Source organism: Streptopelia decaocto, assembly GCF_964273445.1.
Source record: "Streptopelia decaocto genome assembly, chromosome: 6".
Lineage (NCBI taxonomy): Eukaryota > Metazoa > Chordata > Aves > Columbiformes > Columbidae > Streptopelia > Streptopelia decaocto.
Window position 1 is genome coordinate 32,218,565 of NC_138660.1, and position 17,294 is coordinate 32,235,858.

Here is a 17,294-nt window from a genome sequence, read left to right on the forward strand (position 1 = left end):
AACTTTGTTCTAATTGCTTGTTTTATACATGACAGACAGTTCTGTGAGAAATACGTGTAAACACCTGGTATCAACCAGACTCTCAGGTCCTGACCCAGGTTACCAGAGATACTGAGCAGTGTTTAACTGTTAGACCCGCTCCCGAGAGAGGAGAATTGGCTCCTTGTGTCGTATTTGTCATCATTGGCAAAAATAAAGTACTAACTAGATAAAAACAAAATGCAAGAACCAGAAAATTAAGCCTATAAATACAGTGAAAGAAACAGCACCAAAAGGCACAAAGGCAATTGCATTCAAAATATTTTTAACCACTATAGGATATCCCAGAGTATTTATGTGTGTCACAAGATGCATTTCTGTTTTTCAATAAAACCCCTAAATCCAAACAAGTCACCCAAATGATATATAAATAGTCTAGTTTTTGTTATACAGAGAGCAATCAGCCACTTGAAATTACTAAAGAAATCTTAGTTACCTCCTTCTGAAGATTTTGCTCTTTTTCTCGGCTTTTCACCCTCATATCTTCCAGGAGTTTATGATGTTCGGTCTGCAGCTGTTCTTGTAACTTTGTAATGGCTAATTGGTGTTGCTTCTCCAACTCTATACATTTTACTAAAATTAAAAATGAGTTCTGTTATCCCACCACGCTGGTTACTGAATAACCTGTGCAACTGAAATAGAAATGCCTATTTCTATCTAGGATGCTAGCTTACAGAGAAACACAAAAATACTTGAATAGTCAAGTATTTGAAAGCCAGACATTTCACACAGTGTTTCCTAGTTCTCTGCATCATCCCACACTATCAGCCAAGAAATAACCAACAGGAGTCCCGGAGGAATGAACATCTGCTCCCTGCATACACGAACATACCCAAACAGAAGCACACGTGCTTGGAACAGGAAATCAAGCATTTCTTCATGGTCTACAAACACAAAATTCCTCCTACAACCACACTCAGCATCAGGCAGTTGAAGAGATGAACAGGACGGACGAGGAAAGCCAAGTACACTGTCTTGGTGCTGAGCGCTCTCTGAACCCTCTGAAGTTGCTCCTACCTCTTTGGGCAACAAATCTTGACCTTCCCAGAAAGAATCTGCAATCAAGTGACCGCACTTCAGTCACAGGAAGCTGGAAGAGGTGTACGTTATCCTCATGGAACAGACTTTACTGATATAGGTTCAGAGAACCCTAGTAGAGTCAGTGCAAGCTGGGGAGAACAAGCTGTTCCTATGAACCTGTCCTCAGAGCAGCCAAATGCTGTGAAAGCCACCGGCCCTTGGCAGGTCACAAAGGCCACTCTTCACCCAGTACCTTTAACACTGCATTTCCATTTATTTGAGTATTATCTCCCATGTCTCTCACCTGCATAGCACCTCAGAGGCCAGGCAACCCTGTCTCTTTTCACTTCACGGCACTCTACACCTCATGGCTCCTTTTCATGCCGTCACTGACCGCAAATCTGACTCTGTTGTGCTCCTCAACCACTATATCTCACAGTGTCAGACTGTGAGACCTACACAATCTTTCCATAGTCCTATCTCCTACCTGCACCTCAGCAAAAGACAAACAGAAGTACTTGGCAAGGTACTCATCCAGATTTCATCTTTCAAGTTAAACCTCAATTATAGTCGTCTCAAAAACATCACTTCCAGAACAGTATTTCAAAAAGTTCTGTTCCATCAAGTCTTATCTAGTCACAACTCAAACCCAATTTTTTTGTTAGAAAACATTTCTATCGATATTAATCGGAACTCAATTCAGTGGTTGCCCAATCTGGTTTTCAGCTGGCAGCAAAACAGCACCTCCCTTTAATATGATTGAAGGAAAACATAGTCTACCTCATAGTCTGTGGAAGCCAAAATGCAACACAGCTAAGTAGGCTTTAACCAGTTTTTCATTTACATCCTGTTTTCCAGACAGTCTCATGCCATCAACCCACTTTTTAAGTAAGAATACGTGGATATATCTTGTATTTGCTTTTTATACAGGTTCTAAAAACAGTTAGCTTTGCTGTTGTTCAATAAAAACAAACTTCCAGACCATGGAACTTACTTTTAGACTGTTCATTCTCTAGAGACAGATGTCTCAGCTCTGTTTTGACTTTTTCTAATTCCATTTCCAAAGTTTTCTGCAGTTCCGTCATTTCAGTCTGATGTTTTTCAGACAGCTCTTCACAAGCGCTTTTTAAATGCATTTCAGACTCCAATTCCCAGTCTCTTTTGAGAGCCTAAGAGAACAAGATATGCATTATTAAATCAAATGCATTTAGTAAATTAGTACTTCTTTTTTTCTCCACCCTTTATTTGTTCTCTACAATAAATGTGTAGTGGACACAGGACTTCTACCAGCTCTAGTTTACTGAAAGGAGTTCTACATTTTCATGTATGAAGAATAGAATTTGTACCTCTATTGCCTGGATATGTGTGTCTTCCATTTCCAATTCTATTTTCTTTCTCTGATCAACTGTGAAATAAAATATTATTAAATGATAAGTAGAAATACGGATGAGATTACCATTTTCAGTATGAAACTCTGGACTTGAATAGATAGGCATGCAGCAGTGTAAGGTACTGGGTTCTGTCCAAACCTGCTGTTATGCTGTATCTTAGTAATTCACTTTCATTTTAGAAAATAAGCATCTAATACTTACAACTGCAAAGACAACTCTGAAGGTTAAGGTCAGCTTAATTAGCAAAGGAAAGTCTACTTAAATCTACCCAAAACAAAACACCAAGCTCCCCCCCCCGCCTTTTATTCCTAAATATATAAATGAAAATGCCTAGCAACGTCACCTTAGATGCTAGCATTTTACTGCACGTCACTATTACGTGCTAGAATCATCTCTCTCTCCAGAGACACAGCAAAAGAGGAGCAGGCGGCAGCAGCAGCAATTAGGAAACTTTCTTCAAATTTCTTCTAAAACCACCCAGGAAACAGAGTGCAGGACAAACGCTGTTATCTGCTCAATTACCACCAACATCAATGGCTTCTTCCTCCCCAGATTCATTCCAACTTCTTGTTCAGCGCCTTCCTTGATCTGCAAGAGCCTGTCAGTCCCCTTCTCACAGCTCCAAAGCGCCGTTGCCTTCATTTACAACCTTATTTTCAGTCTTTCAGTGGGAAACGAGAACTCGGAGATTATGATGGTCCAGCAGAGGAAGAAACATCATCTAAATTACAAGATGGTGTCCAGCACTCAAGTGACTTGGGTCATGCCCTGTAATTGCCTCCCTGAAGAGAAATGTCTTTCCTCTAGTCCCCAGCTAACAATATTCACAACTCCCCATCAGGTCTACCATCCAATTCCAGATTCTCCTTCTCAGCCCCTATATTCAAGTGCTCAGAAGCAGTTACATTCACGTTAAGTTACATCACCAAAACATACGTAAACAGCATTGATTTTAAATCTGCATCCAGACCTCCTCCTGCTCCCAAATTCAATTGTGCCACCCGTTTGTTGTATTACTGGTGGTAACCAATTGTTTCCTACTCTTGGGCCAAAAAGACACAGCCCTAAAACACTTTCTTCCTCTCAAGGAATGACAACTAAAGGAATGGTTCCTATACTTCTCCAGTGAATTGCTGCCAGCCTCACCTTTCTCCAGAAATTCCTCAAGCTCTGCCATGGAGACCAGAAGTGGTCTTCTGATCTGGGAAGAGGCAAATATCCCAAAGAATGCCAAGAACCCCAAGAACTTCAGGGCTATCAAGTGCAGCTTTCCACTTGCTGATGTCAAAATACAATCCTATATCAAACACATCTCAAAGGACACCCAGCTGCACGTTCTCACTGAGCCTTTCAGTTCCTTTCCAAATACTTTATCCTCCTCTTGAAAGCACCAAGTGGTCGAGCCAGGAAGCATTTCTGTGTCTTGTCCCAAACACAACAGTGGTCTGTGCTGACTCAGGGCAACAAAACCACTTAAACATGAGGGATAAGAGCTCTGCTCTTTGCACCAACTAAATTCTTTACAAGAGCTCTATCTAATGCCTCCTGAAAGCAATACTTTAGTATAGTGCAAAATAGCTACACAAGTAGCAGCAAAACACCCATACAGTTGAAAAGAAATTCAACTAAGGTCTAGACAACTTAATTTTTGCATATAAGACATGCACTCTTGCACATGCCAGTCTAGCCGCTGTCCCTGTCCAAGGCAACGCCAGCCATCACTCCAACAACCAACTCTACAACAAGACAACCTGTGGAGGAAGAAAAATACTGATGGGGTTTCAATTTCTGGTCCATTATTCCCAAATTTTAGTACCTAGTTCTTGCTGATACTTGGACTCCAGGTCTTCTTTTTCCTTCAGGCACTGTTCTTTAATCTTCTCCCACTCCAGCTGGTGGCGGCTTTGCAGAATTGCCACCTCTTGAGCACGCTTATCATTGAGCATCTCCCGTAGTTCCACAAGGGCAATCTCCTTTTCTTTTCTCAAGTTAGACTGCGTAAGCTCAAGCTGTGAGGTGTGCATATTATTTAAGCTTAGGCGTAAAGCTTCCAATTCAAGGCTGTGCAGTGTCTGTAATGGAAAAGAGAACAGGTTTTTCCCTCTCTAATGCAGCATTCACATTTTTCGTGACCAGGTTCAGGTTCAATTGCTTTCAACTGTTAAACCCATCCAAGTTTTGCCTTTCTGTACTTGGAGAGAGTTTCTTCATGGCAGGGGCAGAACCCTGAAGATAGGCTAAGACTTGTTACAATGAGATTCAAACCACATATTCATATACGTGCCTCTAAACTCCATCTCCAAGCAAATACCTTGAATCCATCCACTTCCTTGCAACGCCATCAGAGAGGAACAAAAAAAATCACCCCAAACTTTTGCTGTCTGTTAAAAAAAGGCTTCAGATTTGCTATTGGTTATAATTTGTTAAAAGGCAAAATTCTCAAGTGTTATTGGAAAAGTAGAAATCAAATTCCCCATGCCTCATTAAAAAAAAAAAAAATACCAGAAGTGAGGAATATCCAACAGTTAGAAATGGCAGCTAAAATAGACCAAACTTTTCAGTTCTTAAATAAACTAAACAGCACATCAGTGTCTTGTAATTAGACCTAACAAGCTACACCCTAACATGGGTGTATTTTTTCCATTTTCACTTTGCATTAGTTGAAATGTTCAAAAACCCAGTAAATATTTAGAGAAAAACTCAGGTTTACATAAGTTTAGCACAAAAGCATTTCTAATTACATTAGCAGGATAATTTAAAAGTGGGAGCAGTTTAGTATTTTTTCATAAATTTCTCTGTTAAAGACATGAAAAGTTACGAAATTGTTCATTTGGGATTTTTTGTTTGTTTTTGAATTGTTTTTTAACCCATCAACCACCCAGTTTTCTTCAGAATCAATGTTACAATGTAATTGCAGTGAGGATCCTGGAAAAACATAGTAAAAATATCTCTATTACCACCCACCAAAGGTACACTCCTAATTCTTCAATTGCAGCACTACATACAACAGCACACATTATATGCACAAAAATCAAGGAGCCTCATCTTTGCAACAAGGTAACCGCTCCAGTAATTAGCGCGTTTGTTTATTTTACCTGCGATTGGAGCTGAGCCTGCTCAATCTCTGCTTTGTGTGCGGCTGCCATTTGCTGCCGAAGTTCATCCACCAGCTGCTTCTGTTCTTTATTTAGCTCAGCACGGAGCTTCTCCATTTCCTCTTCATGTTTAGTAACTAGTTCAGAGATTTCGCGATCGTGCTCTCGTTCGTGTACCTGCAGAGAACACTCAGATAAAGAGCTTTCTTCAAAATATGTCTAGTCACCCCCCTAATAAATTATTGAGCCAGAATTCTCCCTCCTCCTGAACACAAATCAAAGATGCCATGGAAAAAACAACTGATAGATTTTTGCATCTCTAAGATATTTATAAAGCTTAAATGACAAACAACACAAAATAAGTTTATTTTTCTGACATGAACCCCATTGCAGCGTTTACCTTTTTAATTAAAGCAATCTGTTCCTTCCTTTCTTCCTCCAACTTCCGCTGCTTTTCTGTTTTATCTTTTACTTCAGCATTTAATTCTTCTATCTGAAAACAGGCACACAAATATTTGCAATGACTACCTTAAGCATTCTGAAATCCCAAGACTCCTGCTGTTATCGGGGGTTTCCTACCTCTTTCTTATGTGTCAAACTCACTTTAGTTAATTCGGCAAGGTGCTGAGCCTCCATTTTTTGGATTTCTTCCTTGTAACGTTTCACTATCTCGGACTGGGCCTCCTGCGCGGCTTGTGCAGACTGGACGGACTCTTGCAAGCGAGCCTCAAGCTCCAAATGAACCTTCTTCCAATGGACAATTTCTTCGGTCAGCTGGCTTTTTTTCTCATTGTACTCAGTACACTTTGTCTTTATTTCAGCACTAAGTTTTTGAATTTCTAGGTTGCTGAGGTTTAACCTGTCCTTGTATTCCAGTCTTTCACACTCCTGTATTTCCTTGAGGTTTTTCACTTCAGCATTAAGTTCGTGTATGTTTTTCTCAAGGTCCTCAATGATGCCAGCATTCTCTGCTAGTGCTTTTTCTGCTTTGACTAGTTCCTGCTCCACATGAGATAATCTTTCTCCTAAGGCAGTTTTTTCCTTCAATAAGAGTTCTAAATTTTGTTCTTTATTATTGATTTCAGCTTTGAGCAGCTCCCGTTCCTTTACAAGCGTCTCTTCAGATACGGTTTTCTGACCAAGCAGCTCTGCTATCGTCTGGTTTTTAGCCTTCTGAGCATCAAGCTGGCTTTGCATTTGGTCCCGCTGACTTTGTAAAGCAGCTAACTGACGTCCAAACAGACACTGCACTTCACTTGTTACAGAATCAGAAGCTGTTTTCTGCTCTTGAACGTCTTTCACTAATTGCTCCTGAGTTCGCAGCTGCACCATCAACATTTCTCTTTCCTCCTGCAGCTCTTTTACCATTTCTTGCCAGGGAGAGGATTCTGATGCTTGCGTTGAAGGCTCTACAGCTCCATCCTCACCCTGCTGCTTTACTAGAGACATTATTCTATTTTCAAGTTCTTTCTCCTTTTCTCTTTGTTGAAGAAGTTCTCTTTCACACAGGATCCGCGCTTCACGCTCCTCATCCAGTTCCACACGTACGCGAGAGAGCTCATCTGTTACTTCTTCCCATTTTCCAAGAGCTTCTTGGGTCTCCTGACAAGATTTCTTCAAGGCTGACTCCTTCTCATGGAGCTGCTCAGTCAGCTGCACACATCTCTCTACTAAAGAACTTGTCTCATCGTCCTTTACGTCACTGTGGTCACTTATTCTGTTTTGCTGCAGGGAGTTATCTGACAAAAACGAAACAAAGGCCTCTGCTCCCACCTCGGTCTCTTCAAAAGTCTCTTGAGCCAAACTGCCAGGATGTGTTTCCTCATCAAGGCCAAAGCTTAATGGGGCAGTTACAAAATCTCTGCTGGGTTCTAGAAGCACACTACTGTCTAACCCATACATACTGCATCTGCCTTCTTCGATGGCACAACCTTCAGAAGTGCTGGACACAAATGACTCTTCTGGTCTGTCTGTGGAGATGAGATATTTAGCCAATATGCCTTCATCACCACTGAAAAGCCCTGCTTCTGACAAGCGTCCTTCAGACAGGTTATCTCCTTCATTACTTGCATTATTCTCTGCGATCTTTGAATTCTTAATTTCTTCTAATTGATTCCTTGAGGACTCTGCTCCCAAGTGACGCTGGAACTCTAGTTCTTCACAAACTACTTCATCTCCCTTCAACTGCTGCGGTTTATTCCATATCTCCTCAAGCTCTGCTCTCTGCAACTGCAACACCTGTGGTAAAATCTGGTTTTCATCATGCTTCTGCCTTACATCTATACCTTTTTCAGCCTCATAAAGTCGCTTTTCATTTAATTCCTGGATGAAATAATTCAGTTTCTGAATCTCTTCATTCAAGGATTCTTTTTCTTGTTTATATCGTTGGGCTTCCTTGACCTGCTCTTGTGCATCAGAAAGCTGAGACTTAAGGCCATCAATTAAATCCTTGTATTTAGTTTCAATTTCAGATTTTTCTCTTTGGAAGTCTTCCTGTTGATTTTCAAGTTTCTTTCTCAAATTTTCTTTATTAACTTCAGACTCACAAAGACTATTATTTAAGTTAATTATTATGCCATTCAAATTCTGAACGTGTTCTTCAGAATTCAGAGAACAGAGTTCTCTTTTTAACTGTTCAAGTTCATTCTTATATTTTAAAATAATTTCTTCTTCATATACCTGCTTGGCTTCTGCAATCTCTCTTCTGTAGCATTTCTCCAGCTCAGCCTTCAAGTTCTCCAGCTGTCTGCAAATATCTTTTTCATGACTGATTTTCAGTTCTTCAATACGTTGCTGTTCTTTCTTTTTGGACAAAGCTATTTTGTTTTTTAATTCTGTGATTTCTGAGTCCCGGAGAGAAAGGGTATGTTGTAGTATAGACAAGCTAAATCTTTCTGATGTTAGTAGATCCTGAAGACTTTTAATATGCTGTTCTTTTTCTCCTATGCTTTTGTGTAGCTGTTGCATTTTATCTTTCATATCCTCTTCCATTTGGGCAAGCAGATTTTCTTTATCTTTGGTATTCTTAAAAATAAAACAGTACATACGAAATAAACCGTAGAAATATGACATGGTTTAAATTTCCTTAAGGCTTGTGCTTTTAATGTATCTTCACAAAGACCATTTTCCATTAAGTACAGGGTGTATCACTGGCTTAGTCAACAGGATTTTTAAATACATTCTTGAGAGTAGAAAGTACCACTGAACCACTCTTCAAATACAGTAATAAATATCAAATTGTCCGAGCAATAACAAATGATATGCCACTGACTCCATAAAGGAGGAAGATCGTGGCTTTCTCAAACTTTAGGTATTTCGATTTAGAAAAAAACAAAGCTACGGACCCCTCTCCATCACACATCCGTTTGCACAGAGAAACCACCAAACAGCCACGTCAAATTTTGACTCACTTATAAGTTTAAGGCTTCTACCTATGGCATCGCTGGTTACGTGATTAAATGAAATCAGACCTTTTAAGCTGTTCCTTTAATATATATTAGTAATCACAATCCCTATAAACTTGTTTCTAAAGAAAAAGACTTTTTTAATGACCATGCTGCCACTACAGCAGGTGAGAGTTATCACCAAATTGGAAATACATGTTATTAAAAAAAAAAAAAAGCCTGCTATGTGTTTTTAACTTGAACTGAGTTTCTTTATTCATAATGCTTGTTCCTGGAATGGTTATATAAAAATATTCCCACATAAGCTTTTCACATTGTTTGGTATTCAAGACTGAAATGACTACAGATACAGTTAACTTTTGGTTCCTAGGTGTTTCGAGTTCACACAATGGTATTTTTATAGGCTTACACAGCACGTCCAGCAACCTTCCCCCCCTGCAAACCTCTGTCACTTATGTTCCCATTTGCCTCAGTTCAACAAACAGCAGGACAGGAACTTCTTATACAGCAATTTAGTGACAGAGTTAAAGACCAACCCTACTGCAACAGAAACCGCTGGAGTAATTTTAACAAATAAGCAAATTTTGAAGAACCAGAACTGAATCCTTATTTCATACAAAAAAAGAAAAAATCTTAAATCGTAAGGAGCTATTTTGCCCCAGCTGGATATCATCAACTTCAGAAGAACATACTAAAATGTAGTATCACGCCCGAAGCATCAATGTTGCCTCATGCACAAATAAATGTTCATTGCAGGGTCTTCCTCCAAAAAAAAGTACCTCGGCTTGCACAGTTGTAACAAATTCTGACTACCTAGAACTCAAATTATAAAGGCACTATAAAAAGTTTTTACCTTTTGAGAAGACTCAAGCTGTACTTCTAGGTCATGCACTTTCTGACGCAGCATCTCCAAATGCACGTTTTGCTCTTTGAGACGGTTCTGAAACAAGGACATCTGCTGCTGAGCTTCTAGTATTTCGTTTTTCCCAGGGTTTTTACTCCTCAGCATCTCATTAACCTGAACACATAAAGGTACTCAGGCTCAAAAGAAAGTTTATGTCGGAATAACTCAGACACACGTCTCACTGTATGCATAAAATATACAGTATTCATTTACTACAGATTTACCCTACTCTTTCATTCTCAAGGAATAAGAATCTCCCTGAAGTTGGATAATTCTTGTCATGTTTTAGATACTATTACTTACTGTAAAGATATAAGCGTTAGATAATTCATCTCTATGAAGCCCCTAAAGCAAAGCAAGGCTTCCAACGGACTGGGCATACTGGTAAGAGGACAATGAACAAACCAGTCTTCTCTGCAAAGGATTTACAGCTCAACACTAAAGGCTTTGTTCCCTCTCCATCTCCCTCCAAATGAAAATAAAACATTTACTCCTATGGGTGGTAAAATAAAAGGTGTTTTATTCACTTTCTAAAATGTTTTTTAAAGACTTCGCTAAAACAAGGAAGATAATATTTAAGAAAGTATTAGTACTTCAATCTGTTATCAAAGTTGACATGATTCCACAAGCAACTTGCATCCTTATTACGGGCCTTGTCTAGAATATGCCTGAGGTGCGGTTTAGAGGCTTTATCCGTTGTTTTTCAATAACTTATGGAGTAAATCCCAACCACCATCTGTAGAGTGATTTCCACTATTTCCCCATATTTTGACAACAGCAGTCAGAATTTCAGTATTTTTTGTTCTTTTCCAAAGTTAGAATTTCATTTAGCAGAGGATTTATTTTGCAGGGCATGAGCAACTCCTTCAAGATAATCACTGGACTTCACTAAGTCCCAGTTTTTATTTTTAATATTTTTAACCCCCCCTCCTAGCTATATATTTAAGACATGTAATCTCTCCTAGCACAATTCATGTCTAAAACCTGAAATGGTAAGTATACATAAATATTACTCTTTGGCATGTACTACAAGGCTGAGACAACAAATATGCAGGTGTTCAGAGAGAACACCCACTAAAGCACTGAGCATCACCAAAAAAATTAAGTATTTTTTAGAAATGTTTTTTAAGTAGATGGAAGGCTGTAGTATATCTCATTATCCAGGGATTAGATCCATGACGAACGTGATGCACAGAAGCAGCTCCTGTGTGTCACAGGGGCTACATCAACCATCTTCAGGTTATTTTAAATCTCCTCCTTTGAGCCAAGTCACATTAGCTCAACATAGCAAGTTTTTATATAACAGCGGAGCTGTTACAGTTGTCCATGAATATATTCAGTGCTTTCTTCGGCAAAGGCGGGGAAAACTGATCACACACAAGCCCATACCATTACAGCGATTGCTCTGTATAGCTCCCAAACCACTGGCAATACTGGGGAAAATTCCCTAACGAGGGATAAACTGATGGACAAAAAAGTGTAATGACCTCCCAAACATTACACAATTCAGTGGAAAGCATAAGGACATCTCCCAGTCTTCTGCCTAAAAGCTGCCTCGCTCCAAAATAATTTTCACTGCTGCATTGCAAACTGAAGAGCTACGTGACAAGCTCAATATGTTTTTAGATTCATATTTCATAAGGAAACAAAACCTGGAGGAGAGGCACACCTGGTGCAGCTGAAGTTGGATGTCATGGATCTGACCAGCCACACGTGAAGCCTCTTCCTGCAGGTCATCCCGATCCTCCTTGGCCTGCTGAAGGCAGCTTGTCAGCTTCCTGATCACCTCGTTCTGCTCTTGAACAGTAGTTTCCTACATGAACCACAAGAAGTACGCTTTTAAAATTAAAATATTCTTCACATATTAAGATCCCAGTGAGTTTTCTTAAAGCAAAGCTGTTAGAGTCTACAGTTACACTTCAGTTTTAACAAACATGCACCGAAGGACCAGAAACGTTTGCGTTCAAACACAATGGTGATGAAAGAGAAATCTTATACTGATCTCAAAGAGATGACAAACCTAATCAAAAGTGGCTTCTTAAACAAATGCTATGATACCCCTAATGAAATAAATATTTTTACTTAAAAAATCCATACCTCTCATTGATGTAAAAGCATCAAGTTTTCTACAGGATATAATGAATATTTAGTACCCCCTAAATTGTTTCCTATCTGTCAACTCTTCTTTTCAGCCACGTGAGAGAAAGCTAATGAGATGGGATACATTAATCCTACTTCATGTTAATCACATTAACCTTTCCAATTTTTTTCCTCACCAACAGGAAACATCTCTGTTTCCCTGTCCTAAAAGGAGAAAAACAACATGTCAAGGGGGAAGTTGCTATTGTTCAGAAGCATCCAGTACTTTACCCTTACATATAAATGCAAGGGAAAGACTATATAAAGTATGGGGTTTTTTTAATATTTTGGGAAAGGTACACCTCAGTTTAAATAAAGCTTAAATTATCCTACTTAATAATTTACCCAACATTCTAAAAGCCACAAGTATTTCCAAATATTCAAGAAGCAGGAGCAATCTCTGGGGGAAAAGCCATCGGGGTGGTGGTGTCTGGCATCCCATGTGAATGTCTGAAAAGGAGATATCTCCACAGAAACATCGACATTTCAGCAAGCACTCTCTTTTCAGTACTTTGAAAACTACTTGGCGGGGTTTTTTGCATCAGCTTTCAGCTTGACCTCAATATATATTTTTATAAATACTGACTTTAAAAATATGTAAGTTCTATGTTTTTACATTGAGCCCCTACCTCAAATGTAGGATTAACTATACTTACCTTTGTGTTTCTTGCAGGTTCTCTCTAGAAAGGCCCACTCCTCAATATAGCAAGCACATTTATCAATAAAAATAGTAGCAAGCGTCTAACCATTTCTCAGCAGGAGAATTTAACTTCGTATTTCACAAAAAACTCTCTAAAAATAGAAGCATTTCAAATCTATTTTACTTGATTCAAGCAATACAAAGTCCTGGACACTGGTGAATGGAAAACCTCAGCAGCGCATTTCACAGCACACGTTAGCAAAGCAAAGTAATTTTTCGACTGAAAAAACAACACTAATTTTGAGTTTCGCCTCAAAATAATAAAGCAGTATTATTCCCATTATCTAATTCTGCAAAACATACCTGAAGGTGCATGGAGTCGCTGTGCTGGGTAAGTTGTTCGTGCAGCTCGTCCATCTGCGCGGTGAGCCTGTCCACAGCCTCCTGCTTCTCCACAAGTTTGTTCTCCAGCTCAGCTATTCTCGCCTGACACATCTTAGCATCAAGCTCACTGTATTCTGCAGCAGAATTGATTGTAACTTTCTTCAGAAAAGAAACATAAAAAAAAAAAGTATTTATTCACCAAAACAATCCACCATTTCTGGCCTGTGATTACTCCAAATACGGGCAAATTCTAGTGCAAAAGTAATTCAACGTTGGGACTTGGTATTTAATAGAAACATTGTACATACAGTCCTTAATTCTTAAAAACTTCAAATAAAATATTTCCATGGATAATATATTTTCATATGATACTTTAAGGCACAAAAGTAAATTAGGGAGAAGAACATTGTGATTCTATAGCACCAAGTTGTGGCAAAGTGACACTTTGACACATGTTGGGATGTAAAACACACTCCGGCTTACAAGTTGGGGGGTGGGGGTGGTGTATACTACCAACACTTAAAATAGCTTTGTGCTGACTGGAGAACAGTCCATCCATAGGAAAAATAATAATGTAAAGTTCTTAAAGTTAAATTCAAATGTAAGCAGCTATTGCAGATAAATATTCAACATACTCTGAGTTTCTGTGGCCTTTAACAGAAAAAATAACATACAAAGTACCATTGTGTAAAGCTGCTCCAACCAATCCTGTGGTTTCTTAGGAACAACATCGTTACAATTCTCACAGAGGAGACAGTATCTTGTATTTTATTTTAAATACTTTCTGGTTTTAATGTATGAAACAATTAAAGAATAAACCTAATTTTCAATTAAAAACATTATTCAAATTTCTCTGAGCAAGGTCTGTGATTTCACTAAAACCAATTCCCTTAGGAACCAATTTTGCAACCTGTACATGTTAAGTACTTGGTTTAGACTGTAAAATAGTGAAATCACATCACGTTTATCACATTTGATAACAATGCTCAATAATGAAACATATTGGTAATCAATTATCACTCTTCTTTCACATATATATCAGCATCTTTTACTAAATATACCTTCTTTCACACTTACTTGAGCTGCATGATCATCCGGTACATCCCAGCTGGACAAGTCAGCACTCCCCTGGTAAGTAAACAAATAAAAAAAAACATTAAATCACTGTCATTTTAAAGATACACAAAGAAAAGCAGAATTATTTTGGAAACACCATAAGCACATGACCCAGAAAAGGTCATGTTGTAAGAGAGACTGACTTTAATGCTAAACTCAACTGGTCATCCATGGTCAAATGAACGGAATAAACACATCTAAAAAAATTAAAGTCTATTCAGAAATGTAGGGCTATGCCTTACCATTGGGATTCAATGTTTTATCTTCTGCTTCTGTGGCTTGCAAATATAGTTGAGCATTCTTTAATCTACTACTAAATATTCATAAACTAACTGACTGGAGATCATTTAACAAACATGCTAAAATCATTCAAGCAATTATGAAAGCACTACTATTTCTAACACTTACACTTAATGTAGCTAAAAAAGTATTTTGAAATATATTTACCTCTCACTAAATTCACAACAAGACAAAGATGAGTGTAGCACCATTTATAAAAGGCAGCCCATAACCCTCCCTGTATTTTGAATTTGCACAAAGTAGTTTCCAGTGAGTACTGGTGCCCTCTCCACGTCACTTGGAAAGCAATTCCATTTGCTTTGCAAACCAGCTATTTTGACAGAAGCCATTTAGAAGTAATAAGTGATTTGTTGGTCTTGTTGGTTTGGGGTTTTTTTTTTTGTCTGTTATTGTTTAGTTTGGGGTTTTTTTGTCCCCAATTTTTGCACAGACAACATGCTGAAATGCACTAGGAAACTACTTTCCTAACAAATTCTCGGACTGAGACAGACACAGTTTGTTGCAGCCAAAGGGTCACCTTGTGGCTTCTGAGGCTTGTGAAAGCATCAGCCAACCACTTCAGAAGCGAGTTGGATTCCTATTAAAAAAATCGTTCAAAACTATGTTTTGCCTATTTTTATTATGAGGCAGGAAAAGAGAAAGTGTCACATGACTGTAATCCACAGCTGATATAAAGATAAAAATCTTGCTTTTGAGCTGAAGCAAGAAAGTAACTGTTAAATTCAGGCAGAAAAGTGCACCTATTAGCAGATGTCTGGTAATCTCAGGCTATATCTGAAGCTGGTTATATGTTTCCTGACATGACTACACAGCTACCTCTAGAGGATCGTGAGTACAAACATACCAAAATACGGCATGCACAAGCTGAGACACATTTTAAATAAATTTGTTAGAGAACGTAACATCTATGCTGGTTTTACAACGGCTACTGAGAGCATGCTGGAGCAAATTATGTTTTTTCAGAAAACATTAAGCACATGCGAGCCAGCAAAGTGATACAAAACCAAACGAATACTGTGCATTACAAGGCCCTGGTAGCTTTGCTCATTGCTGCGCCTCTCAGTCTGGATTTGCCATTTCATGGAGTCACTGCCACACAACCAGAACTTTGCCCAAAGAGAAGCTCAAGGCAGTGAAAGACTTCAATTTTAGAGACAATACCAGCTGGCCAGCCCATATAATGGAGGTGGTTTTTCTCAGTTATTTACATCACTTTGTAAGATAGTTAATTATTATGAGCGAAAATCCATCCCTTTCCTTACTTCTCAATGGCAGCTCGTTGCCAGTGACAGACGGCTAATACTCAGTTAAATAAAACAATCACCTGGAATACTTGTTATCTTCAAACAGTGAAGTGAAACACAAGAAATAACTAAGATTTACCTCTGTTGTTGTCTCTAGTATGTTGGTGGCTTCATCCTTCCTCTCCATACCCTTACCAAGACCTCGGACCGCTAGAGCGTGTTCTTCCTTCGGAACGTCATGTGTGTGGACAGACGAGCTCTTCCTCTTCGCCGTCTTTTTCTGCGACTGCGCGACGTCACCTTTTGCTTTTCGCTGTCTGTAGTAAGCAAACTGTGCAGGAAAGATTGGAAGAGGTAGAAGGAGAGGTAAGTGAGGAAAAGGTAGCAGGACCACAAGATTAACACACTCATGGGTAACAAAGATCCTATCTCGATAAGGTATATACATCTGCAGAAAAACTGCTTTATCTTCCTACTTTCTACACATTCAGAACATACTGGATAACTGTGCAATTAAGCACGAAATCTCACACCAGTGCTAGAGATTCGTTACAATACAAGAATCAAATTTTACTCCGTGAAACTTTATGTGTCAATGACAATCCAGAATTACAGCAAGACAGATTAGTAAAGGAATAAGTTGTAAATATACTAGAATCATTAGGAAAAAAAATAATAATTGAGCAGTCTTTCTGCAAGACGAGCAAAAACAATAACCCCCCAGAAAAGTATCTAAACAGATCTTTGCCAGCGTAAGCTTTAAGACTAAAATTAACGGAAGTGAATCCTCGTGCTCCTTTTCTGCCACCCCCTTAAAAGAACACAGCAAAACTTCCTAGCCAGAAAGCAGCCTAGAGTACATAAATAGAAAATCAATTAAGCCAGGTCATTTTAATTTCTTCTGTTGAAGAATCAGATGCTCTACTTTATCACACTATCACAGCTCTGTGAAGCACCAGGGACTTGTAAAGAATGTCACTGACAATGTATTACCCAAGTTTCCTTAGCACCTTAAACAGCTTAAAAAGGATTATTGTATTTTCAACTCTAGGCAGTATTTCCAAGTAACATCTCCCTCACCGCATAAATCCTGACATCCTTCTCATAAGGAAAAAGCCTTCGCCAAGGTTACAACCATCAAGTGCACTGTTAATATATCCTTGTGACGAGATAAAATAGATGTAAATATAAGTTCTACGTGCAACATATACCAAAATCCACTGCCTTACAGCTTGGTTTTCCTGTAAAACTGCCACCTTGTGGAAAAATCTTGTCTGTTTCTTTTCATTCAGTTTGTGAAATTGATTTAGGCCAGTGCCTTCTCCTTACACCCATGTCCTCACAGCAACTTGTACCTGACAGCTTTGCTATTCAACAGATACACAGTTACACACCTGCTACCCTGATACACCTGTTCAAAAGGTGTATTTGCAGAAAGACAATCAGTTTCTTACCTGCAGTTAAGATATTTATGTACAAATAGCTTATTTTTAAGATTAGGTTCTGTAGTTTCCATAGTTATTAAGACTGAATGCAGATCAAACAAAGATGCCCAGGTGCCCTCTTGCCTTTCATAAGTAAAAGGAACAGACCAGTAAATAAAGCTGTAGCGAGACAC

General features: G+C 38.8%; 1 protein-coding gene across 6 annotated transcripts in view; it reads right to left on the reverse strand.

Moving 5' to 3' along the window:
• The window catches only part of PCNT (pericentrin), an 86,128-nt gene that overhangs the window by 63,243 nt on the left and 5,591 nt on the right, over positions 1–17,294 (reverse strand). For 5 of the 6 annotated variants that reach the window (XM_082056522.1, XM_082056520.1, XM_082056519.1 and 2 more), the window contains exons 2-13: positions 15,816–16,007; positions 14,094–14,144; positions 12,996–13,175; positions 11,523–11,666; positions 9,803–9,967; positions 6,125–8,569; positions 5,946–6,038; positions 5,546–5,722; positions 4,267–4,522; positions 2,406–2,464; positions 2,054–2,228; positions 476–612 (exon numbers count right to left, since the gene is read on the reverse strand). In XM_082056522.1, the coding sequence (XP_081912648.1) occupies positions 476–612; positions 2,054–2,228; positions 2,406–2,464; positions 4,267–4,522; positions 5,546–5,722; positions 5,946–6,038; positions 6,125–8,569; positions 9,803–9,967; positions 11,523–11,666; positions 12,996–13,175; positions 14,094–14,144; positions 15,816–16,007 (4,074 nt within the window). The remainder of the gene's footprint in view (positions 1–475; positions 613–2,053; positions 2,229–2,405; positions 2,465–4,266; positions 4,523–5,545; positions 5,723–5,945; positions 6,039–6,124; positions 8,570–9,802; positions 9,968–11,522; positions 11,667–12,995; positions 13,176–14,093; positions 14,145–15,815; positions 16,008–17,294) is intronic. The other variant, XM_082056521.1, reaches the window with a different exon arrangement.